Source organism: Phasianus colchicus, chromosome 5 (genome assembly GCF_987193195.1).
Source record: "Phasianus colchicus chromosome 5, bPhaCol1.hap1.1, whole genome shotgun sequence".
NCBI lineage: Eukaryota > Metazoa > Chordata > Aves > Galliformes > Phasianidae > Phasianus > Phasianus colchicus.
In genome coordinates, this window is record NC_143440.1 from 55,541,837 (window position 1) to 55,565,295 (window position 23,459).

General features: G+C 40.7%; 1 protein-coding gene across 2 annotated transcripts in view; it reads right to left on the bottom strand.

Moving 5' to 3' along the window:
• The window catches only part of MNAT1 (MNAT1 component of CDK activating kinase), a 117,564-nt gene that overhangs the window by 26,161 nt on the left and 67,944 nt on the right, over window positions 1–23,459 (bottom strand). Inside the window, exon 7 of one of the 2 annotated variants that reach the window (XM_031605324.2) lies at window positions 11,047–11,168. In XM_031605324.2, the coding sequence (XP_031461184.1) occupies window positions 11,047–11,168 (122 nt within the window). Of the gene's footprint in view, window positions 1–11,046; window positions 11,169–19,443; window positions 19,630–23,459 lie in introns of those variants that run through there. The other variant, XM_090141820.1, reaches the window with a different exon arrangement.

Genomic DNA, 23,459 nt, shown 5'->3' on the forward strand with positions numbered 1-23,459 from the left:
AGCTTCAATAACAAATCTAACCTGCTAATATTTTCAACACCATACTTGGTTCTCACACACTTTTGAATTACTCCAACACTATTTCTAAACAAATTCTTTTAGTAAAGAGAATATCAATATATCAGAACTATTTAAAACAAGTGAGGTTCCTCTTTTGTAAAGCAATCGTTCAAAGCACCAAAAACGTTTCCAAGGCACCCTCCACATCCAAATGACAAATATCAGCTGGATTTAAAACAAACAAACTGAAAAACCCAAATGAGCAGAGTTTTACTTGAGGAAAAACATTAAATATTTTCAAGAAGAGGAACTGAAAAACTCATTCTTAAAGAAAAAACAAGTACACGCACACCTGCTGTTCTATCAATCTAAGCAGGAAACAATTTCACTGCTGCATCATAAGTAGAAGAAAAGTGCTTATTAAAACATTAATCACAGTCCATTATATTCTGACTCCATGCCAGAAGTTCCCATTACATCACTGAAAATATCTATTAACCAAAACCTGATTCTGACAAGTTACAGAAGTGTAGTGTTTAGGATTTAGTAATGTAAAAGTCAGTTTTAAAAGAACAGTTACACAATTGATTTTGCAGTGGCAAGCATGTATAATTAATTGTTTTTGTGACATTTATTACTGCAATGGAGTTGATTTAACTGGTGTTTCTACTGTAAAATTATTCAAAAATTATTTCAAACTTCATCTACTTTTATTAAACACATTTATTGTGAAAGTATTAAATACCTGGGACTGGCTAAACAATTTTAAAATGCGCTGGATACACTAGTACATGTAAAACTGTATTGTCTCGTGTAAATATGGGCCTTGTTTAGAACTACGTCTCACAGGAAATTATGCCAAATGAAAACCATCTCCCCTTCTCCTCTCTCACTGGAAAGGATTTATGTTTTTACATTTAATACCAGTTAGGGTTAAGAAATGAAAATACGGTGGTGTTACCTTCATGCCTGAGCAATAGTTCATCTGTGAAGGATGATTATGTTCAAACCGCTGTTTCATTATTAGAAACATGGCCTAACTTGAACGCCTCAGTTTTGAAGAATGAGAAGTGAACAACTCAGCTCCTTCTGGAAGCCTGACACTGCACGGTTTGTTTACCTGGAACAGATCTCAACTTACTATGACCAATGCTTCAAAAAAACAAAATGATGAAAATCAGCTCCTAAATGTGTATATATAAACTCCAGCCAACCAACTTAATTGCAGGTACTTTCCTCAACCCACTGTAAGCAGCCCCACACACACAAAAAAAGCCACAGAGCATGACCCTAACCCTAGAGAGAAAAAGAAAAGGCTCATTTTCAAAAATGCTGAGTTAACAAGCACTTCTCTAGCTGTATGTTAAGTACCACCAGTCCTCAGAAGATTGCTGTATGCTCAGGGCTCAAGGCAAACCCTCCCTGGTCGTGTTATGGAGTCTACTGGTCAAGGCAAATCACTGCAACCACGCCATGAGCCAACTTCAGCATCACCAGTGAGATTTCTGGGTAACACAGCATGCAAGTGGGTGTGAGGTGACCGAGTAACATTTCATTCATGGAACACAGAGGCTGATTTGATCAGATTCTGTGATTTGGAATAAAAGCAGCAGATGTTTATACATGACTAATATTTTTAGTTCCCACTGATTGTACCCCACGCTGCAAACACCGGCATTTAAGAGATTCTGAATTCAAAGCACCTCGTGTCCTCAGCGTTCACAATGAATCAAAGGTATCTGAAACACAAAGCTAAGAACAGCTGTGAGCTTTTTGGTTGGCTGCTGGTTTTTCAAAGCTTTGGGTTCCTCTTCTACCCCTTGCCCCAACATACAAGTCTCCAGATACAAAATACATCTGAGCTAATAACCCTTTACCTGTCCTTGGACAGCTTTCAATTCCAAAGAGCTTCAGTTTTCCTCTCCTTTCTTTTTAAGAAGTGCCATAAGAACCACGATTCATGCAGCCTGACTTCCAACCGTTGGCTCTCATGGGTGCTTGCAAGCTCTGACTGAAGCTGTTCATCAGCAGACAGGACATATATACGGTGTCTCATTCCCATGCAACATTCTAGACATCCAATAAGTTCTAAACTCACCATGCAGCCTTTTTGTCAGCAGATGCACTTTTAGAGTCACCCCTAAGACCCAACACCTCTTCATGCAGCAGCTTGGGGCCTATTTACCCTTGAAATTTCTGCTGTTGCATTGACTGAAATCAGTGAACAGATGCAAAAACTGCTGCAATGGAGGGAGATACAAACTAAGACTCTCCAGTTTTAAGACCTGCATTTAATTTTTCTTCAAAGGAAACCAGAAAAAAATGAAGAATATTGGGTGTGAAATCAGTTATACGCACAGAATCAACTTAATGAATGAGATTACTGACTTTGGCTAGTGGTATCCTCCTCTGGGAAGAGACTCTTCAATCCAACTTCTTTGCACCCTTCACATAAACTTTAAACATTGTTGACACCTCTTCTCAAGAATAATGCTGGAACAAAGCTATCTGTAGCAAGGTAAAAGAAGAATCACGAGCAACAGCTTGAAATGCTGCTTGAATCTTAACGCATCTCCCTTGCGTTTCTCTCTGCCATTTCAGAAGATTTGTAATTTATCATTTTTTTTAGCCATTTGATACGTAACCAAATATTTTCATTTGGAATACCGCATTTTTTGTTTTACAACTATGTTCATCACCATTAGAGTCAAGAAAATGCATTATTTCTGGCTTTATTTTCCTCTTTTGGGGGTCTGTTTTTCTGCCTCTTTTAGTCTTAGTAATTTTCATTATATACCCATCCTTCTTGAAACAGCAGCATTGAAGGGTCTAGGAAGACTCACGCTCCCCTTTTCAGACATCCTTCTTGCATTTTTACCACTCAGTGGTAAAAGTGGATTTCCATAAATACCTTAGAGGGCAAATTCAAAACAGGATGCTCCTCACCTTTGTGCTTCAACTGCATCTGAGACTAAATAATTCATTTAGAAGATCAGTCTATTCAAACAGGCCATTCAGAAAGCCACAGCAGTGTTTGCTGAGGATCTCCCTAAACAACTCCTTGTCATGACATCCCCCTGTCAGAGTGCAAAGCAAGAGTGATTCTCAGATGCTGGGTGGTTCTTCCCTCATTCTTCAGCAAGCTATTGAGCCTTGCCCTCCCATACTCTCCATCCATCATCCAAATGACTTTGCTCTTCTTGCTCCTCTATCACTAAGGCATTCCTTTTGCAGTTTATCGCTGGTCTTCAAGAAAGCATTCTGTGGTTCTGTCCTGGAAAGAGCTACAAAAGCTGAAGGCATTGAGGCTCTTCTGTTACAGGAAAGATCATGCTTGCCCATGCAAAACATATTATTTTTCTTGTGGTAACTTGCAGTCCTCAATCCATCTGGCCTAGGAGTCGAAGGAAGGACTCGAAAAAGCAACACAATGGAGGGCAGGAGAAACAAGGAAGGAGAAACAAAGTGTAGATAAAAGCACGGAGCACAAAAAATACTGACCTCAAACCTACAACAGTTTCAGAGATGCAGTGAAAAAGCTAAAAATAACTTCCACAAAAAATATATTTTTCTAAGCAGATGGAGAACAAGTAAAGAGTGAAGTCTGTGGACATGAAGTCACCAAAGAACCACATACAGAATGTGACAACAATGTAGGGGTGAAGGGAAGGATGAAAGCAGCAGCGGGCTTTCATATAAGAGCTAGTACAGATCACAGACCATCAGCTATGTAAGAGGCTGGTAATAAAATGCTTTGATTTGGTGAAACACAAAAGAGTGCTTAAAACAGTGCATTTGGCCCACACATCTGCAGGATGCCTCCTGTCACATCACAATCCATCATCAGACAGTTTTGCCTGATGGTGTTTCAGCTGCCTACTTAGCACTATTGCCTCTACACCTGCAGAGAGGGTTCAGGGTTTGCCTCCTACCAATTAGCAGCAATAAAAGCAATGCTACCATCCTGATTTTTGAAGCAATTTTAAATATTTACCAGGTTACCGCTGTACGGTTTGCCAGACAGTTAGCTCTTCATTCCATATGTTAAGGCTCTGATTTATTATTTTTTTTATATATTACATGTATTTTAATAAACAGCACGGTTTAGTGTTCTGCAAGCCCACACTACAAAAAGACTATTCTGGAATAAATGGTATAATTACATTTCCTACAGCGACCTTGTAATCTCTCGAGTATTTATTCTAGACTAAACAGCCTTACTCAGCTGCCCTGTGTCTGATTGTCGATGAAAGAAGCTTGTTTGACAACTGCTTCGAGCAGAAACATATTTTTTCCATGATTGCATGAAAAAAAGTAAAAAAACATTACCAGACCAGTACTCTGAGCACAGAGACTCGTGTTAGATCGATGAGTTAATATTGAAGCCACACGCCAACAAAAACAATTACCATGGACATTCTGCTGTCATGGCCAGCTTTTGAGGTTAATTTAGTGGTACATATATAACTAAAGCCAACTTTAAATGTAAGAAACAACACGGTGTATGCATGCTTCCTTCTTTGTTTCTTTATATTTTTTCCATATTCTTTGCTTTTATAACCCTCCCGAGACATTTTACAGTTACAGAACCCACACTATACCCACAGGTGGGCGGGCAGGAAGTAAAACTCTGTTTCATAAGCAGTCCACTTCTAATATATTCAATGGCTAATGACCTTGACAGAAGAGCTCCATGCAAAACGCCATATACTACAGGGTGTCGTTTGAAATGTTCATGGACATTTTTGCCAGAAAGTTGATTTCTTAAACAGTAAGATTTCAGACTTAACATAGGCTGTGCTCCTTTCCTCGATTTCCATTTGGGTGGAGAAAAAATTGGTGCTAATATACCTCCCATATATTGAATTTGCATCATTACAGAACCTTACTGCAAAAATCTGCAGTATGCTAAACCAGTGTAAGGTAGCTTCCACATCAAACCAGATAGATAGTGTACACATAGGTGTATTTCCTTGTTCCAGCCTCTCTTGAAAAACAACACATTTGACCCTATTCATTATTAAAAAAAAAAAATGTATCCACAGATGCCTAACACCATTACTCATAAGCTTTCATTCAATTATTCATGTATAACAAACAATTTACTTTTAAAGGCTGTATGTAAAAGGAACGGTGTCAGTAAAACAATAATCACTTTTTACCTGCCAATTCTCATTCATTAAGCGTCTGACTCAGAGTACCTCGAAGCCAACAGAAACCTTTCTGTTGACTTCAGAAAACAGAGCATGATACCCTGCATCAAGAGGCACTGGGAAACTCAGACCATATGCTTTGAGAGCCAGGAGAACTCCTGTAAGAACAAGTGCAGTGCTCTCAGTGCCCTCAAAGCAAGACAAGCTCCCCTTGCTCTTAATCTTTTGATTCTGACTACTGAGCTTAATGAGAAACTGTGTTCTGTTCGAAGCAGCAGAATGAATTCAGTGTTCAAAATCAATGGGTCAAGATCAAATAAGCCCTTAGTTTTTGGCTTTTCAAGAAATATCTGCATACTTCAATCACAAAGCAAGCAGATGTGAAAAATCACCTGTTAGAACTTTTAACACTCAGTGGTCCTGTCACCCATTCAAAATCAATTCTGTTATTTTCCTGTCTTGAATGCAGTGCAGAAACTGACCAGTTTGAGAACAGTCTGGAGAGCATTCTCACTATTGCCTCAATTAAATAAAACAAAATACACAGTTGTGATTGACAGCAAAGAAGTTAAACTAGTCATCTCTAGATTAAGTGCCAGAACTCTACATGTGTTTCAAATTACACTGCAACACTGTACAACAAAGAAATATGCAGAAATTTTCCACTTGAAATGAAGGCTAAAAATTAAATGCTAACAAAGTTGTAACAGATATGAAATCCAGCCTACTCATCTTCACTCAACATTTAAAATGACTGAGATGTTGCACACTAAGGAAGAAAGGAATGGATCAATCCAGTTGCTCGTTACAAAAAGCACAGTGGGCTAAAACATATTCATTCTATGTACAAAATTCCCCCAAACTCTGATTTTCCTTCAGAACCTCAATTCTTAAAATGACATTTTGATTCATTTTAACTTCTAAATTAACTACGAAGGTGTATTAATAGCTTCACCAGTGTTTGCCACTGACCTTTGTTTTTGCATCACACTTAAACAAGGCACTAAACGACTGGAGAACTCCTAGCAGTGTGGTAATAGATGAAAACAAGTCAATACATCAAAAGGAAGACCAATTTTTCCCTAAAGAAAAGCAAATATTTTTGGAGCAAACTCAATTTTTACAAGCAGATATAAATACTCAGGATGCACCTTTGCAGACCAAGTTAAGTAGGCAAACACCATTTTATTTTAAGCAGAGCAGGCTTGGTTTCTTTACAAGATCTGCACAAAAGTTCCCTGTTAATGCTGAGGATTTTGTAGTTGAGTGCTAACAGAAATCATAATTAATCATATCTGTAAATTACCTCTATATTGTGAGCATGGCATCAATAGGACTGTGCTATGCTAGAGTAAGAGCTATTTTGGATTACAAGAGACTGTTTTTAAACTCTGAGACACAGAATTCTTTATCCAAAACGTTAATTGCAGAAGCAGGTTTTTAATGTACAGTTATGTTGTATGCAGCTTGTGCGTGGCACTCCCACAGCTGTAACTACTTGGTGAGACTGCTGTGCTGCAGCTCCTGCTAACCCCATGGACCATCCAAAGAATGAATTTACATTTTTCAGGACCTCAAACAAACCATCATTTTTATCCTTGCATTATTATTATTATTCTTTAAAATCAAAACTACGAAACAAGCATATTTAAATCAACAAAGCTCTTCACATGTGAAAGGAAACTGATTTCCATCCCCCTTCTGTTTCACTCTTTCACTACTTGGCATGACAGATTGTTTTATTTTTCATTTCTTCTGTTTTGCAGTAAGAAAAATTCTATCTATTCCAGATCTCTAACCGCACAGACAAATTCAGTGTGCTCAGCTAGAACATTAACAAAAAAGAAAAAGGAAAGGAAAAATAAAAAAGACAGATCCTTTTGGCTCCTCTTAGGATACCCAGAGGCAAAGTAATGGCAGCAAGTGCCCTAGCATTTGGGCACTCTTGCTCTCTCAGCCACACATCCTTCATCCCCAGATTGACTGCCTTGCATGACTTAGGCAGTTCAACAGACTTGGACTGATTTGAACCACGAGATGATATTCTCCACTTCAGACAAATGACACCAACCCAAACAGTCTCAAAAACAAATGATGTGGCCCATGGATGTTCTGCTCCTAGTGTGGCACGTCCCAAGTTAACTTCCAAAAACAAAATCGACAGAAGCTCATTTGGAACAGGAAGAAATGGAGAAATGTTGGCTCCCAAATAGGATATTGAAAAAGAAATATTGAATGAGCATACTTTCAAAGGAAACAAAACTAATCTCTGAAACTACACCAGGTAAAAAAGGAGAAACAGAAGTAAAATCTCAGAAGGGTGAGATGACAGTGGCCAATGTGGTTTTTTTTTTTTTTTTTAACAAGAAAATTCAGAATTGACAAAAGATACACAAAATTCCTTTTGGCACTGGAATGTCACACAAAGCAAATCTCAAGGCAGGTGCCAATCGTGTCAGTATCTCAGCACCTGATACCAAGCTGCCCTTTGCTGATGGCTCCTTCAAGCCCCTGGTTGCCTGAAGGTGCACTCTGCCAAAGGCTTGCTGGATGGAGCCAAGCTGGAGGTAACTGGTCTGAAAAATGAACAAGTTCCCTGTCTTTATTGAACTGGGAAGCCTAGAACTGGAAACAGTACTCCAGATGAGATGCTACGATTCTGTGTGGCTTCACCAGGGCAGAGTAATAGAGGAGGAGATCCTCCCTTGACCTGGCTGGGCTATGCTCTTTTTAATGCACCCTAGGCTACCACTGGCCTTCTTGGTCACAAGGGCACACTGCAGGCTTATGGCCAACCTGCTCTCCACAAGGACACCAAGGTTCTTCAACACAACTCAGCCCCTAACGTGCCTGTAGGTATTCCTCCCCACCTGTAGGACTCTACACCTGTCTTTTTTAACTTGGTGGCCCTGCACATGGCAGGGGGTTTGGAGATTCATGATCCTTGAGGTCCCTTCCAATCCTGGCCATTCTGTGATTCTGTGAACTTCACGGGCAAGTCTTCCCTGCTTATTCTAAGCCACGTTACGCACATGAAGTGTTCTCTGCCACCAAGATCAAATCATCTCCATCTGGCCACAGCATGTTCAGAGGGATTCATGGAAACAACACAGGACTTCCTTGCAGCAACCCCACCACTATGGAGTCAAGGGCACCACTATCTGAGAAAGTTTCTTTCACTTCCTCTGCCTAAAGGCTAAATGTTGTCTACAAGTTAGTGTAATACATGTTGCTCCTAGAAAGTCATGTATGTCAGGATTCTTGCTTATATGTTGTTCTTTCAAAAAAGTCTTTTATTAAAACAATGATTTGGAAGGCAGATAGGATTTTGTCCTGTACTTACTACCAATCCTTTGTATGGGAAAAGAAAAAAAAGAAATCTGTTTCTTCATTACTGTCAAACCACAAATAAAACAGCAAAAAAAAAATATGCATCAAATGGATGTTAATGCTTTCCTACAGTAAATAAAATTAAAGAAATTTACAGTCTTAAAAGAAACTACAAACAGATTTCTAAAAGCCACTTGGAACATAATTTTGTTATTTGCAAAACAAGTAAAGTCCAAACAGAAGAGCAGAGGGATGATGCAGAGTCAAGGTTATTGGACTGTACAAAGTTGGTGGGGATTGTTGGAATTTTTGTTAGTCTAAAGAGCAAATAATATAAGTCAACTTAAAACATGATATTTATTTTTTTAGTTAGAAAAGATCCCTAACAAATGTTCTGAATGATCTCTTAAAGGTTCACCCTTTTTCCAGTTTTGCTAGAAATCTCCCTGCCAGCTGTCTCCTTCATTACAGCAGCTTACTAAGAAAGAACAAGCAACACTTATTCTGACAACTGAAGTAAGTCTTCCAGAATGTAAAAGGTTAAGGTCGGAATATTTAAAACACTCATTCTGTTGAGTGTTCTGAAGATAAATTAAAACAAAGACGTTAATTATGTTAACAGAAGTGAACTCAAAGCCTCCAGATTGGCAGCATCTTTGCAATAATTCCAGCTCCAGAAACTCAGATGATAACAGCCTGCACATTTGAGGGAATTATTTAGCAGCAATAAATGGCCAAACTTTAATCTGCAAAATTGTTAACAGGAACAACAAATGTTGCTATACTTTATGAGTAACAACAGCACAAACTGAGCAAATACTCACAAATTTGGAAGGACTGTGGAAAACTGCTTTCTTTCTCACAGAAAGATGATGGAAATGGGCCAAAGATGAAGGAATAAAAACTGTAAATACTTTTAGACTGAACCTGATTTTATATGAGTCCAAATTAAGAGGAAACTAGCAGTCTTTAGCAGGAATAGATAACATCGTGCCCAGCAATTCTGCCTCACTGAGGCAGCTGCAAACAGCTGCCTGAAGAAAAAAAATAACAAAAACCTGGGATCAAAGCACACTAGTTAAGCATTCATCATCAACAGGAAATGCACATGAGTTCATATAAACACAGAAATAAAAATACATAAATGAACAGCCCTGCATAGTTTAAGGTATTTCAGACACCCGAAGGTATAGGGTTAGATATTTAGATGAGATGAATGTGGACAGCAGTGTTCCTGCTGGACCTGGACGCCAGCACTCACCTGACAGGGCACGAGCACAGAGATGGACACTGAAAACCCTCATGGTACAAGTAAGTTTTTTTCTCCCCCTCAGCATTTCCATTTGTGATAAGGCTTAGGGCTGAGAGGGCCCCAAGGCTCCCATCACACTGGAGGTCCCTCACAGCTGTGCTCCATCCAAACAGGTGGTGAAGGTTGAATCTGGCTCTGCCCAAATTTAAACTGCTAATTAATATTTGGTCTCGGAAGCTTGGGAACAGATAATAAAAATTACAGGCACCATAAGGATAGAAACAATAAAAATGGAGACAACCTCAATTCCAGACAGCCTTGAATTTTCTACATCACCATTACTTTGCATATTTGTTTTAAAAAGTCAATCTACCTCTATCATTGTCTGGGTGAGATGAAATTCTGTCTGTGCCACTGAACTAGTCAGAATCCCTATTTGGATTTCAGTGCTGTCTGAATCTGCATACTGAAGTGTCTCAGCTTTATTCAGTCCTTTCCGGCTTCAGTTTTCCCATAAGCATGAAGGTAAATAGCTAATTTTTATTGTTTAAATACTTTCTTGCATTGCTGATCTCTCATTCACTCTGCCACATCACTTTCCAGCAGCTCTTAGTGCTTGAGACCTTGGAAGTCAGAACAACCAGTCTGGGGATACTCCCTATCCTCACAGTGACACGTTTTCAGGTGGCATTTCAGCTACTAACACTTCTTCAGAGGGCAGACACGTCACTTTTGGCCTTCCAAGCTTCCATTACCCAGGCACAGCATGCTCCCAAACTCACTTCCAAACATGGCTGCACACCACAGTGCTGCCAAGCTGCTGGACCAGCCCTGCATTATACTTTTTGACATAGTTAAGCTCTGTGCTTCATTTCTCACAAATGCAGTTCGACTGTAGACAGCAGTCGACAAGTAAATCTACTCCTTTTCCATGGCAAAAGGCCCAACTTTAATATTTTTACTGGCTTACAGCTGGGTAAATTAAGCCCCAGAATTTTATTTATTTCTTTTTTAATACCGTGCAACTGAAAATGAACAGCTACTTCACTGCGACTGCCAAGGACAACCTTAAAAACACTAATGCAATCCAGTCCAGCTCTCAATAGATCTATAAAGGCTTGAAGACCAAAAATTTTAGCTTATCCACCCAAACAAAATGTTGGTTGGTTGGGCAGGAAGTCTAACATTTCATTAAGATCCTTCACATACATATATATATGTAAAAATACCTACGTGCTGGGAAAGTAAAGATAGTAGCCATCTCAGATTTAATGCTGTGAAATGGGAATGAAAATCTGCAGTGTTACTTACCCCAGTCTTCCCAAACTTTCAAGATCTGGAACTGGTGGTCCATATGTCTCCACTTGCAAAGGCTGATACTCATACAAAGTTTCCTCCAGCTTTTGAATGGGAGCTAACGAAACATGCTGACCCTGTTTAAAAAAAAAATAAAAAATGAAAAAAGCAGTGATAAATAAATGTCTATAAAGCAGGTCAAAGTCTTGTTTATTAAATGCATTGCAAGAACAAGCGTACAGCATTTAGCTGGTCTGGACAAAGACCATCCCCAATAAAGACACAGTGTCTATCACATCACTCATTTCTTCAAGATTTGAACTTTTTATTGTGATCTACAGTTTGGAACTCATGTTTCACTATATGTAGCTATTTGGACAAGATAGGAAGGAAAGGATAAAGTTTTATAGCTGACAAACTTACTGTTAGAGAGAGCAGCTGCCTCCAGTGTCACTGGTAAAATTACCAGTAGGTAAAAAAAATCTCATTTATCAGAAGTAATATCAAACAAATGTCTCTGAGCAAGCTTATTAGATTCTGTAATCAATGAGTTCCTGAAAGCCTTCATTAGAAAGGGAAGCCTCTTTCATTTCTCTCTGCAGACTTTGTAAGCTACAGTATATAACAGCTCTCCAGATAGGACTTTTATGGTACAATACAATTAATTCATTCAGCAAATTCCCATTTGTTTCATAACTAAAAATACAGAAACACACAAGCATAAAATTTTAATTCCACACGGTACTTTTGCAAGCCCTTCAGACCACTGAGAAACTGCTAGACTTTCCTTCCCCTGCTCTCCAAGTCCCTATCACTCCAAGCTCTCACAAAACAGGAGACTTGTGGCTGCAAAGGAGGGGTCAGGAGGATATGAGATAGAGCCAAAGTTAACAGATGTTGCTGCGTGACATTCTACACTGATTTGTTGATCTTTCACACAGTTTCAATTTTCTACTGTATTCTATGGTGCTCACAAAAATTAGCAGCGGCAGCAGAAAGACAGAGCACTGTGAACTCCCCCAAAATAGCCTGGCTTCCCCTACAGAAACTGACCTTCACATCTGCAAAATGCAGGAATTTAGGAAAGTAGCAGTATTGTTCGTGTAGACATTTTGTCTGCAATGGGAGATTGGAAACTTTCCATGGTGTAATGCCATGTTTAACCCAGGCTCCCACTGGTGATCACTTACTGAGCTTCAGTTCCCTGGGGCTCCTCAAGATGCACCTACGCCCTCAACTGCAAAGTAAAGATTCCTCATGTGGGACACTGGGTTAAAATTAACTAAACAGGAGGAAAAAAAAGAAAAAAAAAAAGGCAATAGAAAGGGAGAGCTGCTAATTAGATTTGTGGTTGGGGGCAGTGACCTTCCTGAGATGTCCTATCGTGGATCCAGGCTGAACTCTACGGCTCAAGATTTCCATTGACAAGGCTTTGTGCTTGTGATGGAAACAATAGCTGTGGCCTTTCTGTACTGTTCAACAAGGCAGGAGGAGCTCCTGGTAGTGGTGTGCCAGTGTTGGAAACAAAACAGTGTTGTGGAGAAAGTTCTCAAGTCAGCCATGAGTCACTCCAACATTCGCAGTCACAGCACGTTCGTTTCTGTGCCACAAGATATTGCCACAGCATTAGAACCAGGCAACCACACATTTTAGAAAGCAGGACAAGAAAGGTTAACAGTTTAACTTCAATATTCTTACATGGTTGTTTTTTGGTTTTTGTTGTTGTTTGTTTGTTTTGAGATACAAATGCAGGGTCTCTTTTTACATTGCTGGAAGTTGTCAATTTCCAATCCATTCAAGTTCATGAAAATAGCATACTCTGTAGCTATCTTGATGTGGGCAGATAACATCCATTGTAAGAAACCAACGTTTGAATGAGACATTCAGATTTAAAGATTTAACAATCATTGCATCTCCAACCAAAGTGAATGGGAAATACACATCAACATTTTACATGTGTACATCCTCATCTGGTGAGTGAAAAGTCTCACTCTTTCCAAATCCTGAGGAATTTTGTTCCAGCCAGAGAAAAGAAAATTCAGTTTCAGGCAAAGATCAAAACCTTGATAAATATTTTCGGAAATTACTTGTGTGTGGAAAAAGGGAGCAGCTCAGATTGCAGGAGCCACATCTCTGGAGGGCATCACCAGAACAGCTGCTCACAGAGTTGCCATTGGTGCATTCCTAACACTTTTTTAATGAGAGCAACTCCTGCTGACATTGGCCAAGAGGCACAGGAAGGCTCCTGACAAACGGACTGGGCTCATCACAAGTCCTTTTCCTCACCATTCATATTGCTGCAGATGTCCATCTCTGTCTGGGAAATCCTGGTAGGACAGGATGAAAATATTTCATCCATCTTCCTCTGTGGGATTCCCAATGTGCCAGAGGTTGCAAGGGATCACAGTGTCTTTTTGCTCTCACGGTGGTTAAGCACAGGTGAGCTGCATCTGGACACTGAGAGGCTGACAGGTCAGCGTGCCAACTGCATGGCAGGCACTGGTCTAAACATCAGGGGAAAGACACAGAGCCACGACAGGATCCTTCAGTGAGATGCATACTGCAACAACAACACACCAAGCTGTCCCAGAGAGCAGGGCTGCGTACAAACACCATCCATCCTTGGGCTGCCAGCATGTTCCTCTGTGGTGCCCAAGGACTGCAACTGGCAGCTTAGGCAAAGCTCCTTTTGAACAGCATCCAATCCAGACTAACAGATTTCAGACATCCCGTCAGTGAGTTGCTCCAATAGGCAATTACTTTCACCATTAAACACAGGCAGCTCATTTCTGGTTTATCAAGCACAGTCTCAAAGCGCTCTTTCTCTCCTTGGACTTCCTCATTCCCATCCCAGGCCAAGGTGTGAGTGTTAGGAAGCGCCGTGTGCTTTGGCATGGCAAAGTGACTGTGTCTTTTTGGACCTGGCCAGCACATTTACCCCAAGGAGATGGTGCAGCTGTATGACACAGCTCATTTGTTTTCCTTTCCCAAAAATCACAACTTTAGCTGATGGGCTTTGGCAACATGGATTAAATTCCACTTAGCAACGGGAAAAATACACAACTGCCTGTTGCAACTGCCCTATAGCTGCTTGGCCTTTAGGTATAGGTTTTTTCCTACAAACTGGATTTTCATCTTCCTTGACTTGGGAATGGGCTTGAGGGAAGGACAGGAGTCACAAGACATATTTTCCCAGCTGAATCTTAGCCAAACCCCACAAGCACATCACTCTGTAGGTATTTTGGACGTACAGCAGCTCAGGGCAGGCTGCTTCCTGCTTGTGCAGCCCCACACAATTACATGGGGGGCCCTACACCGAGCACTGCACACTGAGCAGAGGGGCTGCAATAGAAGTCAGTAAAAGTTTACCAATAAAAAACATCGCCCTTTATCTCTGCACTGATGTTGGGCTAAGATACATTTACAGTAAATGTTGCTGAAGTTAAAAGGTTCAGTATGACCAATACAGGCAGCTAAAATCCTTCTGACCAGCAGCATCCCCTTTTTGTGTCTCTGTCCCATGCCACTGCACAAATGACTGCTATACTGATGTGTGTAAATGTCTGTTGTGTAACTTCAGACATCACAAGACACAGTAATTATTACTTAGGATTTAGAAGGCACTTTTACAGATCCACAAACCATTTCGCATCTATGAGGTAAGATTTATAAATTTCCTGTATTCCACCTAGACAGCCAGACCTACCTCTTTCCAGCATCAGCAGACATTTATTAGCATGCTAAAACCAAAATAAAGGCACTAGGTTCAAGATTCTGCTTTTGCATTACTTTCTCCTGACAAACCTAAGACTGACGTTGTGGTCATGGGTAAGTATTTCTAATTCCCTTTGGATGCTGTAATGTTTGTGTAAAGGAAACTGACAGCATCCAAACGGAGACAGAGAAGGCTTCCAAGAACACAGACAACAGATTTTCCTGCCTCTTCTCCCTCCCACCCTCTATCTTCATGGCATAGAAGTCTTTCTCTGCAATTATTCTAGGCATTGTAGCTGCCTATTACATCTTGGAATGTATGGAACCTCAAAAAAAAAAACAAAAAAACACCATCACCACCAAACACTGCTCATTAGAACTAAGCCATTTGTTATCCATATAACCTTATGTAGAAGACTGCACAGAAACGGATTTGTGAGCAACTGACTTCCATTCATGTACTGTATGGTTTTAGATTGAACGAATAGAGGACTGAGTTGTGAGGGGTGTGTCAAATAATGTTTCTGTGCTACAAATAAAAAGGATTGATTTTCTTTTTGCTCTTTGAGATGCCTTGTTTGAGAGCTCTAATTTTAAACTGTAATTTTTTAAAACAGGAATTTGTTTTTGTTTGTTTGTTTCAGACTGTGGTGCAACATGGCATTAAGAAAAACAAAAACACCGATTCACAGATTATATACATGGATGCAAAGAGCTGCCCTTGGAGTGGCAAGAAGCTTATCTCAAAGAAAAACAGTAAAACCAAACAATGCTCTTCTAGGAAACATCACAGCCCACTTCAGTCTAGTAGAGCATTAGTTTGAATAGGGAGGCTTGGCAAATGCCAGGTGTCAGCATTTGCCTGCTTGCAGAAAGAGATTTTTTAACACACCAAGTCCAGAAATTGCAGCTCAAGGTGCAGCATTCCAACTTCTTCCCATCCTCTCATCTCTCCCTGGTGCCAGAATTACACTGCCTTCCTGCACCTCCCTCCCTCTGCAGCAGAAGGAAAAACAAGCAGCAGCCTTCTCAGAAATCTGAAGTGCCAAAGAGGAGGAGAAAGCAGAATGACAACACCAAGAACGCACTAGTAGGGGAAAGAGGAGGAACAGTTATGCCACAAAAACATCCCCAGGCAAGAGACAGAAGCCAGAGATTGGGGTCATTAAAACTTGTCTGGGCAATGCATGGTTCTGTACTAGCGGTGGCTGGCTGAGATGGTGTGGCTAATCTTTCTGCTTTTTACATTTCCCTCTGCTTAAGAACGTCCCCAGGGCTGCTATCAGCACACTAACAGAAGGCACCACGCACACGGATAACAGCAACAGCAGTATTTATGTGCTGAGTCTCATTGGCTCAACTCACAGCAGTGCTGGGTTTGGGTGAGGCTCTCTGCCCACTGGATTGCACAGACGGATCTCACAGCAAGCAGGGATGGAGCTGCACAGCACGGGGTGCCAGGACACGACTGCTGCAGCTCAACCATACATAGCACTGCAGAACTCAGCTCAAACTCCTCTCGCTGCAACTGCACTTGAGCCTGTCATTATCCAAATGCTTGCAAGGAATGGTAAAACAATACTTGAAATTCCTGCAGTTTTTCAGCATGAGCAATCTTAGAAAACTACTTCATTTTTAAACTCACGACTCTGCTTTTCTGGAGGTATTTTCACGTTAATAGAATTTCCTTCAGAACAACATTAATGCAAATATCCCAAGCAGTGCAGTCAGAGCCAAGAGCTGGTTTTTCAGTTTCCATCCTCCCCACTTTATTGACAAATCCATGTCAGCAATGCTAATGTGGCTTTCTGATTCTGATTAACTACCTTGTTTGACTACAGTAATACTCAGGAAAAGGAGAATGAAACTGATAGATTTGGAGGGCTCAGTTAATATTATTTTAACCTTTACCCTCCCTGTCTTCCACAGCTTTTTTAAATAAACAAGAAAAATGTCAAACTAAAATGCATAATTCCATTCCCTAGCCTAGAATTCCTACACCAGTGAGGTTTTTCTGAGCACTCAAATATCTGAAACCAACTGTTCTTTCTTCTGCTTTTGAAAACCAACAATAAATTCAATTCCTTTACACAATTGTGAGAAGTGCTAAGGGGATACCCAGTAGCTAAGCAGAAAGAGAACAAATGATCTGACACAGAAACCATCAAAATCCATGCAATTTTTGCTACTGATCCCAAAATGAAGAATGTGACCATGTGTGGCAGGACAAAGATAAAGGACCCACATCCCACTTCCCTTGGGAGCCCATGATTTCAGATGCCTCTTACCAATATGACCAGATGTAGACTTTTTTTCTCCCCCTTCCCCCACAGTAATTTCATTTTGAATGCCAAAATGGATTTAAAAGCTGTGCTTTCTTTACAAATGGCAAGATCACAGTAAGAGATCATCAGCACAGAAGAAGCTGCTACCAAAGACGGTCACATATGTGGTCAGTTACATGAAAATCTGTATCTGGGAAATTAACCACATAGTTGCATGTGCTCAGCTATACTTGCCTCCAAGCTTTTCCTTACAACTTTCTGACATAAATAATTACTTGACCAGACTTATCTTTAAGCTCCTGCCAAAAAGCCACATTTCTCTAATCTCTTGGAAGAAAGTCTACGTCCATTGCATAAGCTGAAATACAATTCTGGTTCGGTGCCAGCATCAGGATTTAGTGACTACTCTCTACAGAAAAGTCTTCTGACCCTTTTTCCATCTGTGGATGGACACTGTGTGCCACCAGCATCTCACAGCAAGCTGTCAAGCACAGCTATAACCCAGGGGATAGGCTGGATGTTTGTGGGACAGAGTCATGCACTCGTTTTCAGCAGCGACTCCACAGCTCTGGCAAGCTTTCCTCAAAATCTCTCAGCGCTCAAAGGACAGCACTGTACACAAGACAGCACCGTTTCTGGAAAGAGAGGATTAAAACACAATGACATTTTCATGCAACTCGTAAGCCAACAGGTCAGCACCCTGGTTTTCAGGGCTCATTTCTCAATCTTGCTCAGCGTTGTTCCCAACCTGGTCTCAGCTTCTCCGTGCATATACTCCATTTAGTGCAACACATCATGCTTATCATGGCACACCAGCATCTTCTTTCCATAGCCCAGAGGCAAGCTTCGTGGAGGGTGACTTGGTGTCAATGTTCTGTGCTATTTCCCAGTGTGCTATGTCAATACTGCAGCATTAAGCAGAATTAAGCAAACTTTTGTTACATTTCTACCATCAGACTTCTGGAGCCTCAATCATTTTGATTTGGCTCTCAACTCAGCATAAGTTCTGCAGTAGCCAGTCTAATTACAGGATTATAGGCCTTAATATTATACGGCTTTAAATACTCACATGAAGGGCCTAATTTTTCAAGGGATGTGAAATAGAAGTCAATTTGACAAATGCCACTTTGTGCATCACCACACGTAAATTTCAGAGAAGAAAAGGCACACAATGGGGATCAGAGCACAGCAATAGCTACACATCACTCACCAGCCAGCAACAATTGCTTGAGCCTCAGCACAGCTGAACCTGCTGCTGTTCCTGGTGGGTTGCCGTGAAGTTGAGTGTTAGGCTGATACGATGCCTCAATTATGCAAGAAAATAATTTAGCACTGTAACTCTGTGAATTCCTGGGAACAATGGAACTTGCAAAACATAGCTGCTTTATTGGTGAACATGACAGCAGATCATGAGCAGCCATATATCACTGTACCCATCGCCTGCTCCTTCCTGGGATCCTCTGCAGCAGTTTCCTCAACCGCAAATATCCCCAGCTACACAATTTCATTCTTAAGGAATGCAGGGTCTGAAGGATGATTTTTAAAGAAACACTGCTTAGAATAACACAACTGAACAGAAAGCTGACCTCAGTCTAGAGAAGATGAGAAATTCCATGTGTGAAAATCTGAGACATATTCCCTATTTCGCTGAGCGTACAGCCTAGCCACAGATAAAGGTTGATAAAGATGCAGAACACCACAACCAGAATAGCTTGTGTCTGACTGATAAAGAAATAAAGTGAGATTCCTTGAATAGCTAGATTTTAAGGAGGGACTGCTAGAAGTTGATAACTCTCTGGCAAAAGTAAGCATGCAAGTTTTTATAGCAATGGGAACAAAGAAAGGAATGAAATATGAAAGGACAATAAAGGCAGATGGGAAGCAAGAAAGAATAGGAAAAATAGGAGAAGAGAAAGTCTGAATGAACAATCAGCAGGGAGGAGACACTCAGAACAACTTCAGCCCCACAGCAGAAAAATGAAGACAGCATCCCCAGGCATTAGCATTACATGAGCCATCTTCAAAATATTTATGCTATACATTTGCTATAAATTTTAAATGAAAACTGAAACCTCTTAGCAACATATTTACAAATTACTGCTTTTAGAAGAGAGTGGGAAGGAGTTTCTTTCCAACCTTTTTTCTCACTTGCATGCAGAAAGCACTGTAGTACACAGTTCATGAACCTCTTTGTAAACGCACGTTAATTTTAACAAATTAAATGAAACACTCTGGGGCAGAAGCAACTTTTTCATAAATACTCACAAAATTCACTCTTTCGTCCTTTTTGAGAGGTTTATTTTCTATCTCTGTTTTAATTGCGTGTAGCAAAATGACACTTGGAGCCGAATTACAGAGAAGTATCAGCTTTCCAAGTGGTTTATACTTCCCGTGGCACCTGAATCTTAGCAGAACTTTGCACAGGATCCCCAGAACTTCCCAGGACCAGCAGCTCCATTTTCAAGCTCTGGCTGTTCCTAGGAGCGCTGCACGAAGAGTCCCTCTGTACTCAGATACTGGCACAGCCCTGCATGTGGTTCCAGGGACTGCAGCTTTGTGGCTCCTTGAAGCACAACAACCAGAAACATCTAAAGCATCCCTAGAACAAGCAAAAAGGAACAGCTCCTGCTGTGAAAAATCTACAGGCTCACTCAGAGGAAAAGAGAAGCAGGCAGCAGAACAGCAACACAGTCACACGCTTATTTCACTTAGCCCTAGAAAAAGCCTATTTATCTATTTAAAGCATTAGGAGATGCCTCATCTGTTTTATCTCGCTCACTGGCTCCTTTGTAAATCCCTTAGCTAAAACACTTGTATTCAAATTAAAAAAAAAAAAAAAACAAACAAGTGTTGCCACAGATTCTGAAAGAGGAGACTGCTGTGAAAGCAACTGCAGCACAAACATCACATTTCCAGCGAGTTACAGAGGTTGCGTGGGTATTTCCTGCTCCAGGCTCGTAACAAGACAGTTCTGCCTTAAAAACAACACCTCCATTGTAGGAAGAGCGATAAGCTCTGAAATAAGTACTGGATGAACCCACACCAGCAGGATGCCCTGAAATTCAGAGGGAAACCACTCAGATGCAGCACACCAAAGATGAGGGCTTTCACTGCAATCGCATGCCGTGGTTTCTTCTTTCTTCTCAAGGAAGCACCACAAAATAGCTGTACTCCAAGAAAAGGGAAGCTCCAAGAACAAATATTAAAGCATTTGTTAATCAAAGGACTAAACATATGAAAGAAAAAATGAAAGCTTTCCCGTATGTTATTTCCATGCAGGAAAATAGGCACTGAGCTCTCCACACACGATGCAAATGTCCAACTCTGGCTCAGGGCAGCTGCTGTTCTGAGAAACAAACCAAAATGAGCTGATCATTTGAATTCCCTTAAAACTCAAAATATTGAGCCAAATAAAGCAAAGCAGAGCTTACTGCACGGTTTAAAAAGCCACATCTAACATCTCTGTGCATTTGAAAATTATCATTTAACTTTACCTGCAGGAGAGAAAAAAAATTCAAGCTCCTTTTCTCCTCAACTCTGAACTACTAAGTCCGAATCCCTACATAAGAAATAATAAAAATAGTTTGGTTTCTGGTAGCAATAACAAAAATGTGGGCAAGATTAATTCTTACACTTTTATGGCAAACAATCTAAAGCAGATGTTTGAGAATAAAAGCGAGATGTCAAAGTAGTTAATAGGAGCATTTCAAAACCAAACACAACAAGACAACTTGCAGCTTTACGTGCTTATATAAAACTCTAAATCACCTCAGCCAGCTTCCACCCTTAGCCCTTCTCTATTCTATGGAGGCTTCACAGCTACCAAAAACGTTACATTCATGTCAAACACGCTACAGATCTGTCTCCCCCAAAGGAAAATAACAGGACAGAAGTGAGCTTTGCTGATTAGAGATCAGCTGCTGAATCAGGACCTTTGTGGTTTGAAACTGGAATAAAGTTCCCGTCTTTAAGAGACAGAATATATTTTAAAGGTATCTTTAAAAAGTTCAGCTTCTATTTACACTTCCTCTAGAATACTCCGTTTTAAGACAGAGATCAAACTTCATGTTGTAAGGTCAAAAATCAACATATGCATTCCTGAGAATCAGACTTCAAATATCCATTTGAAGTTATCCACACTTTCTTGTTTGTGAGTTCAAAGAATTGCCGATCATAAAGCAAACTTGAAGATATTAAATCTTCCAAGTACAAATTTCACAAAAGACAATGCATACATGCAGGAGAATTGAGTCCTTCTACATTTAATATGGCAAAAGTTTGTGTAAGGTAACCATAAGCACACCCTTTTCAAATGAAACTAGCTTTTATTGTGAACACGAAAGACACTGTGTTAACTTAAAACACCATTCACTCAGATGTGCCTTCCAAAACGCCTTAAGCAGGATTATATTGATTTAAATAAAGTAAATTAGGCAAGTTTTTGCACTCAAGCTTCCCACTCAAACAGGATTTGCCAAGCCCTTTGAGTTTAATCAGCGGTACAATCACACAGGTACACAAGAGACTGACTAAGCACACGCACATGCAATTCTGGACTCACCAGCCAAGCTGATTTTCTGGCCAGCTACGAAGAACTGCCTTCTGAGTTATCAGCCCAAATCTCCATCTACCTGGAAGCCATCCACCCAGCAACGCTGGGCTGCTGTACATCTACTTTGCTGTTCCACTCCATTACACGAAATACTAACCCTTCCTTACCGGCATGGGGTAACTGATACCGTATCAGTGAAGTTAATGGGAGCAAATCAGAAAGCCTTGAGTACTGTGAATAATGATATTTTGTTGTGTTTCCTTTCCCAAGAGCAGGCAGTTGGTGGGGGATGTGGGGGGTAAGGGAGGGAGGAATAAAGTATTCTCCTCCTCTCCCCTGCCCCAATTTCACTGCAAGCTGCTTAAGAAGCTCTCAGCACATTTGTTTTTATACAGAGCGGGATTTTACTTTTTTTATTTAAGTCTCCAAGATCTGCCAAGAAAGGTAATGAAAATTGTATTTTCAACAATAGATAGCTTTAAAAAAATTTTTTTTTTAAATCACCACCAGCTTAACTAGCTTTGCCCTAACTCTGGGCATACACCTTTCTAATCAATAATGAGCTGAAAGCCATGTTTTCGCCTTTGGCTTGATAATCTAGGGTCCTGGTTAAACCACAATACTGTATCAAGTTTTCTCTCTCCATCTCCTTTTCACAGCCACCACTGTGTTGCTGAAACGTCCCTTGCTAGGATAGAGCATTGGTACCTGCAGCATCTGAGAGATCTGCAAGGAAAACAGCTCACCTTAGGAAGCTGTCTAATCCCAGACCCAGCTGCACAAGTGGCTGTGGCAGCCTGCCCTGGGGCGTTAGCAGAAGCTGGGAGTCACAGCAACTGCTTGCTGCTATCCAGACAAGGAAATTCAGCCTTTGTTTAATCTTCCATATCTTAGATTTAAATACACACTAAAGGAAACCATCCAGTATACTCTTTAAGTCATACAGCCAGATAAGTCACAGCAAACCAGCAGTTCTGCCATGATAACACACCACAGAACTTACCTACATTTGCTTCTATCAGATGTTGCAGTTTACTTTTTATTATAATCTATAATGTACTCGGTTGTTTATAGAGTACGTGCACACTGCTTATTTAGTCTAAAGAATAACCAAGTCTCAATACAAGTCCAAGACCAAGTCTCTCCCCTAATACACAAGCAATCCAGCACAATAATTACACAGTTCTTAACGAATGCTATCAGTGCACATTTTGCAACACCCTATAGTGCCCCATCCTGTGAGCATTTACACACAGGCTTCAGTCAAAAGCATTTCAAGCCAACAAATCTATTTGCTATGAGGAAATTTCATCAGATGCTTATTTGGGGCTTAGACACAGATGCTAAGTTGAATCAACATTACCGAAAATTACTCATTTTAGGCACAGAAGGCAAAAGAAGCAGTCCCATGCTGATCGCTTCGCCTGGATGGCGGCCTGCAAGTCCAGTCCAACAAAGCCCAGCAAGCCTAAACGTGACTGCGTAAACTGAGCCCATCCGTTCGGCTGCAATTACCGATGGCAGGAAACACAATGGCCTAGGAAGCAGGGGCTTGCAGAAACAGGCCTTGAGAGAAGCAGCCGGCACTCTGACAGCCCCAATCCCCACTCTGTGTCCCCTGGCAGCCCACGGACATTGCTTGAAAGCCAAGCAGCTCACTCAGGCCATGCTGGGCCCACAGAGTGTCGCTGGCCATCGGTAGCCTTCAGGGCTGAGCATGCAGCGAGGATGGAGTAACGGAGCTGAGAGTGAAGCCAGCATGAGGACATGCTTGCTTCGTTTCATAGCTTAAGGGTTTTCTGTGTCAGAACCAGGGTGATCCGCATCTTATGTGATCAAGATCCTCTTCCAGCTTTAGATCATCATTTTAACATGAC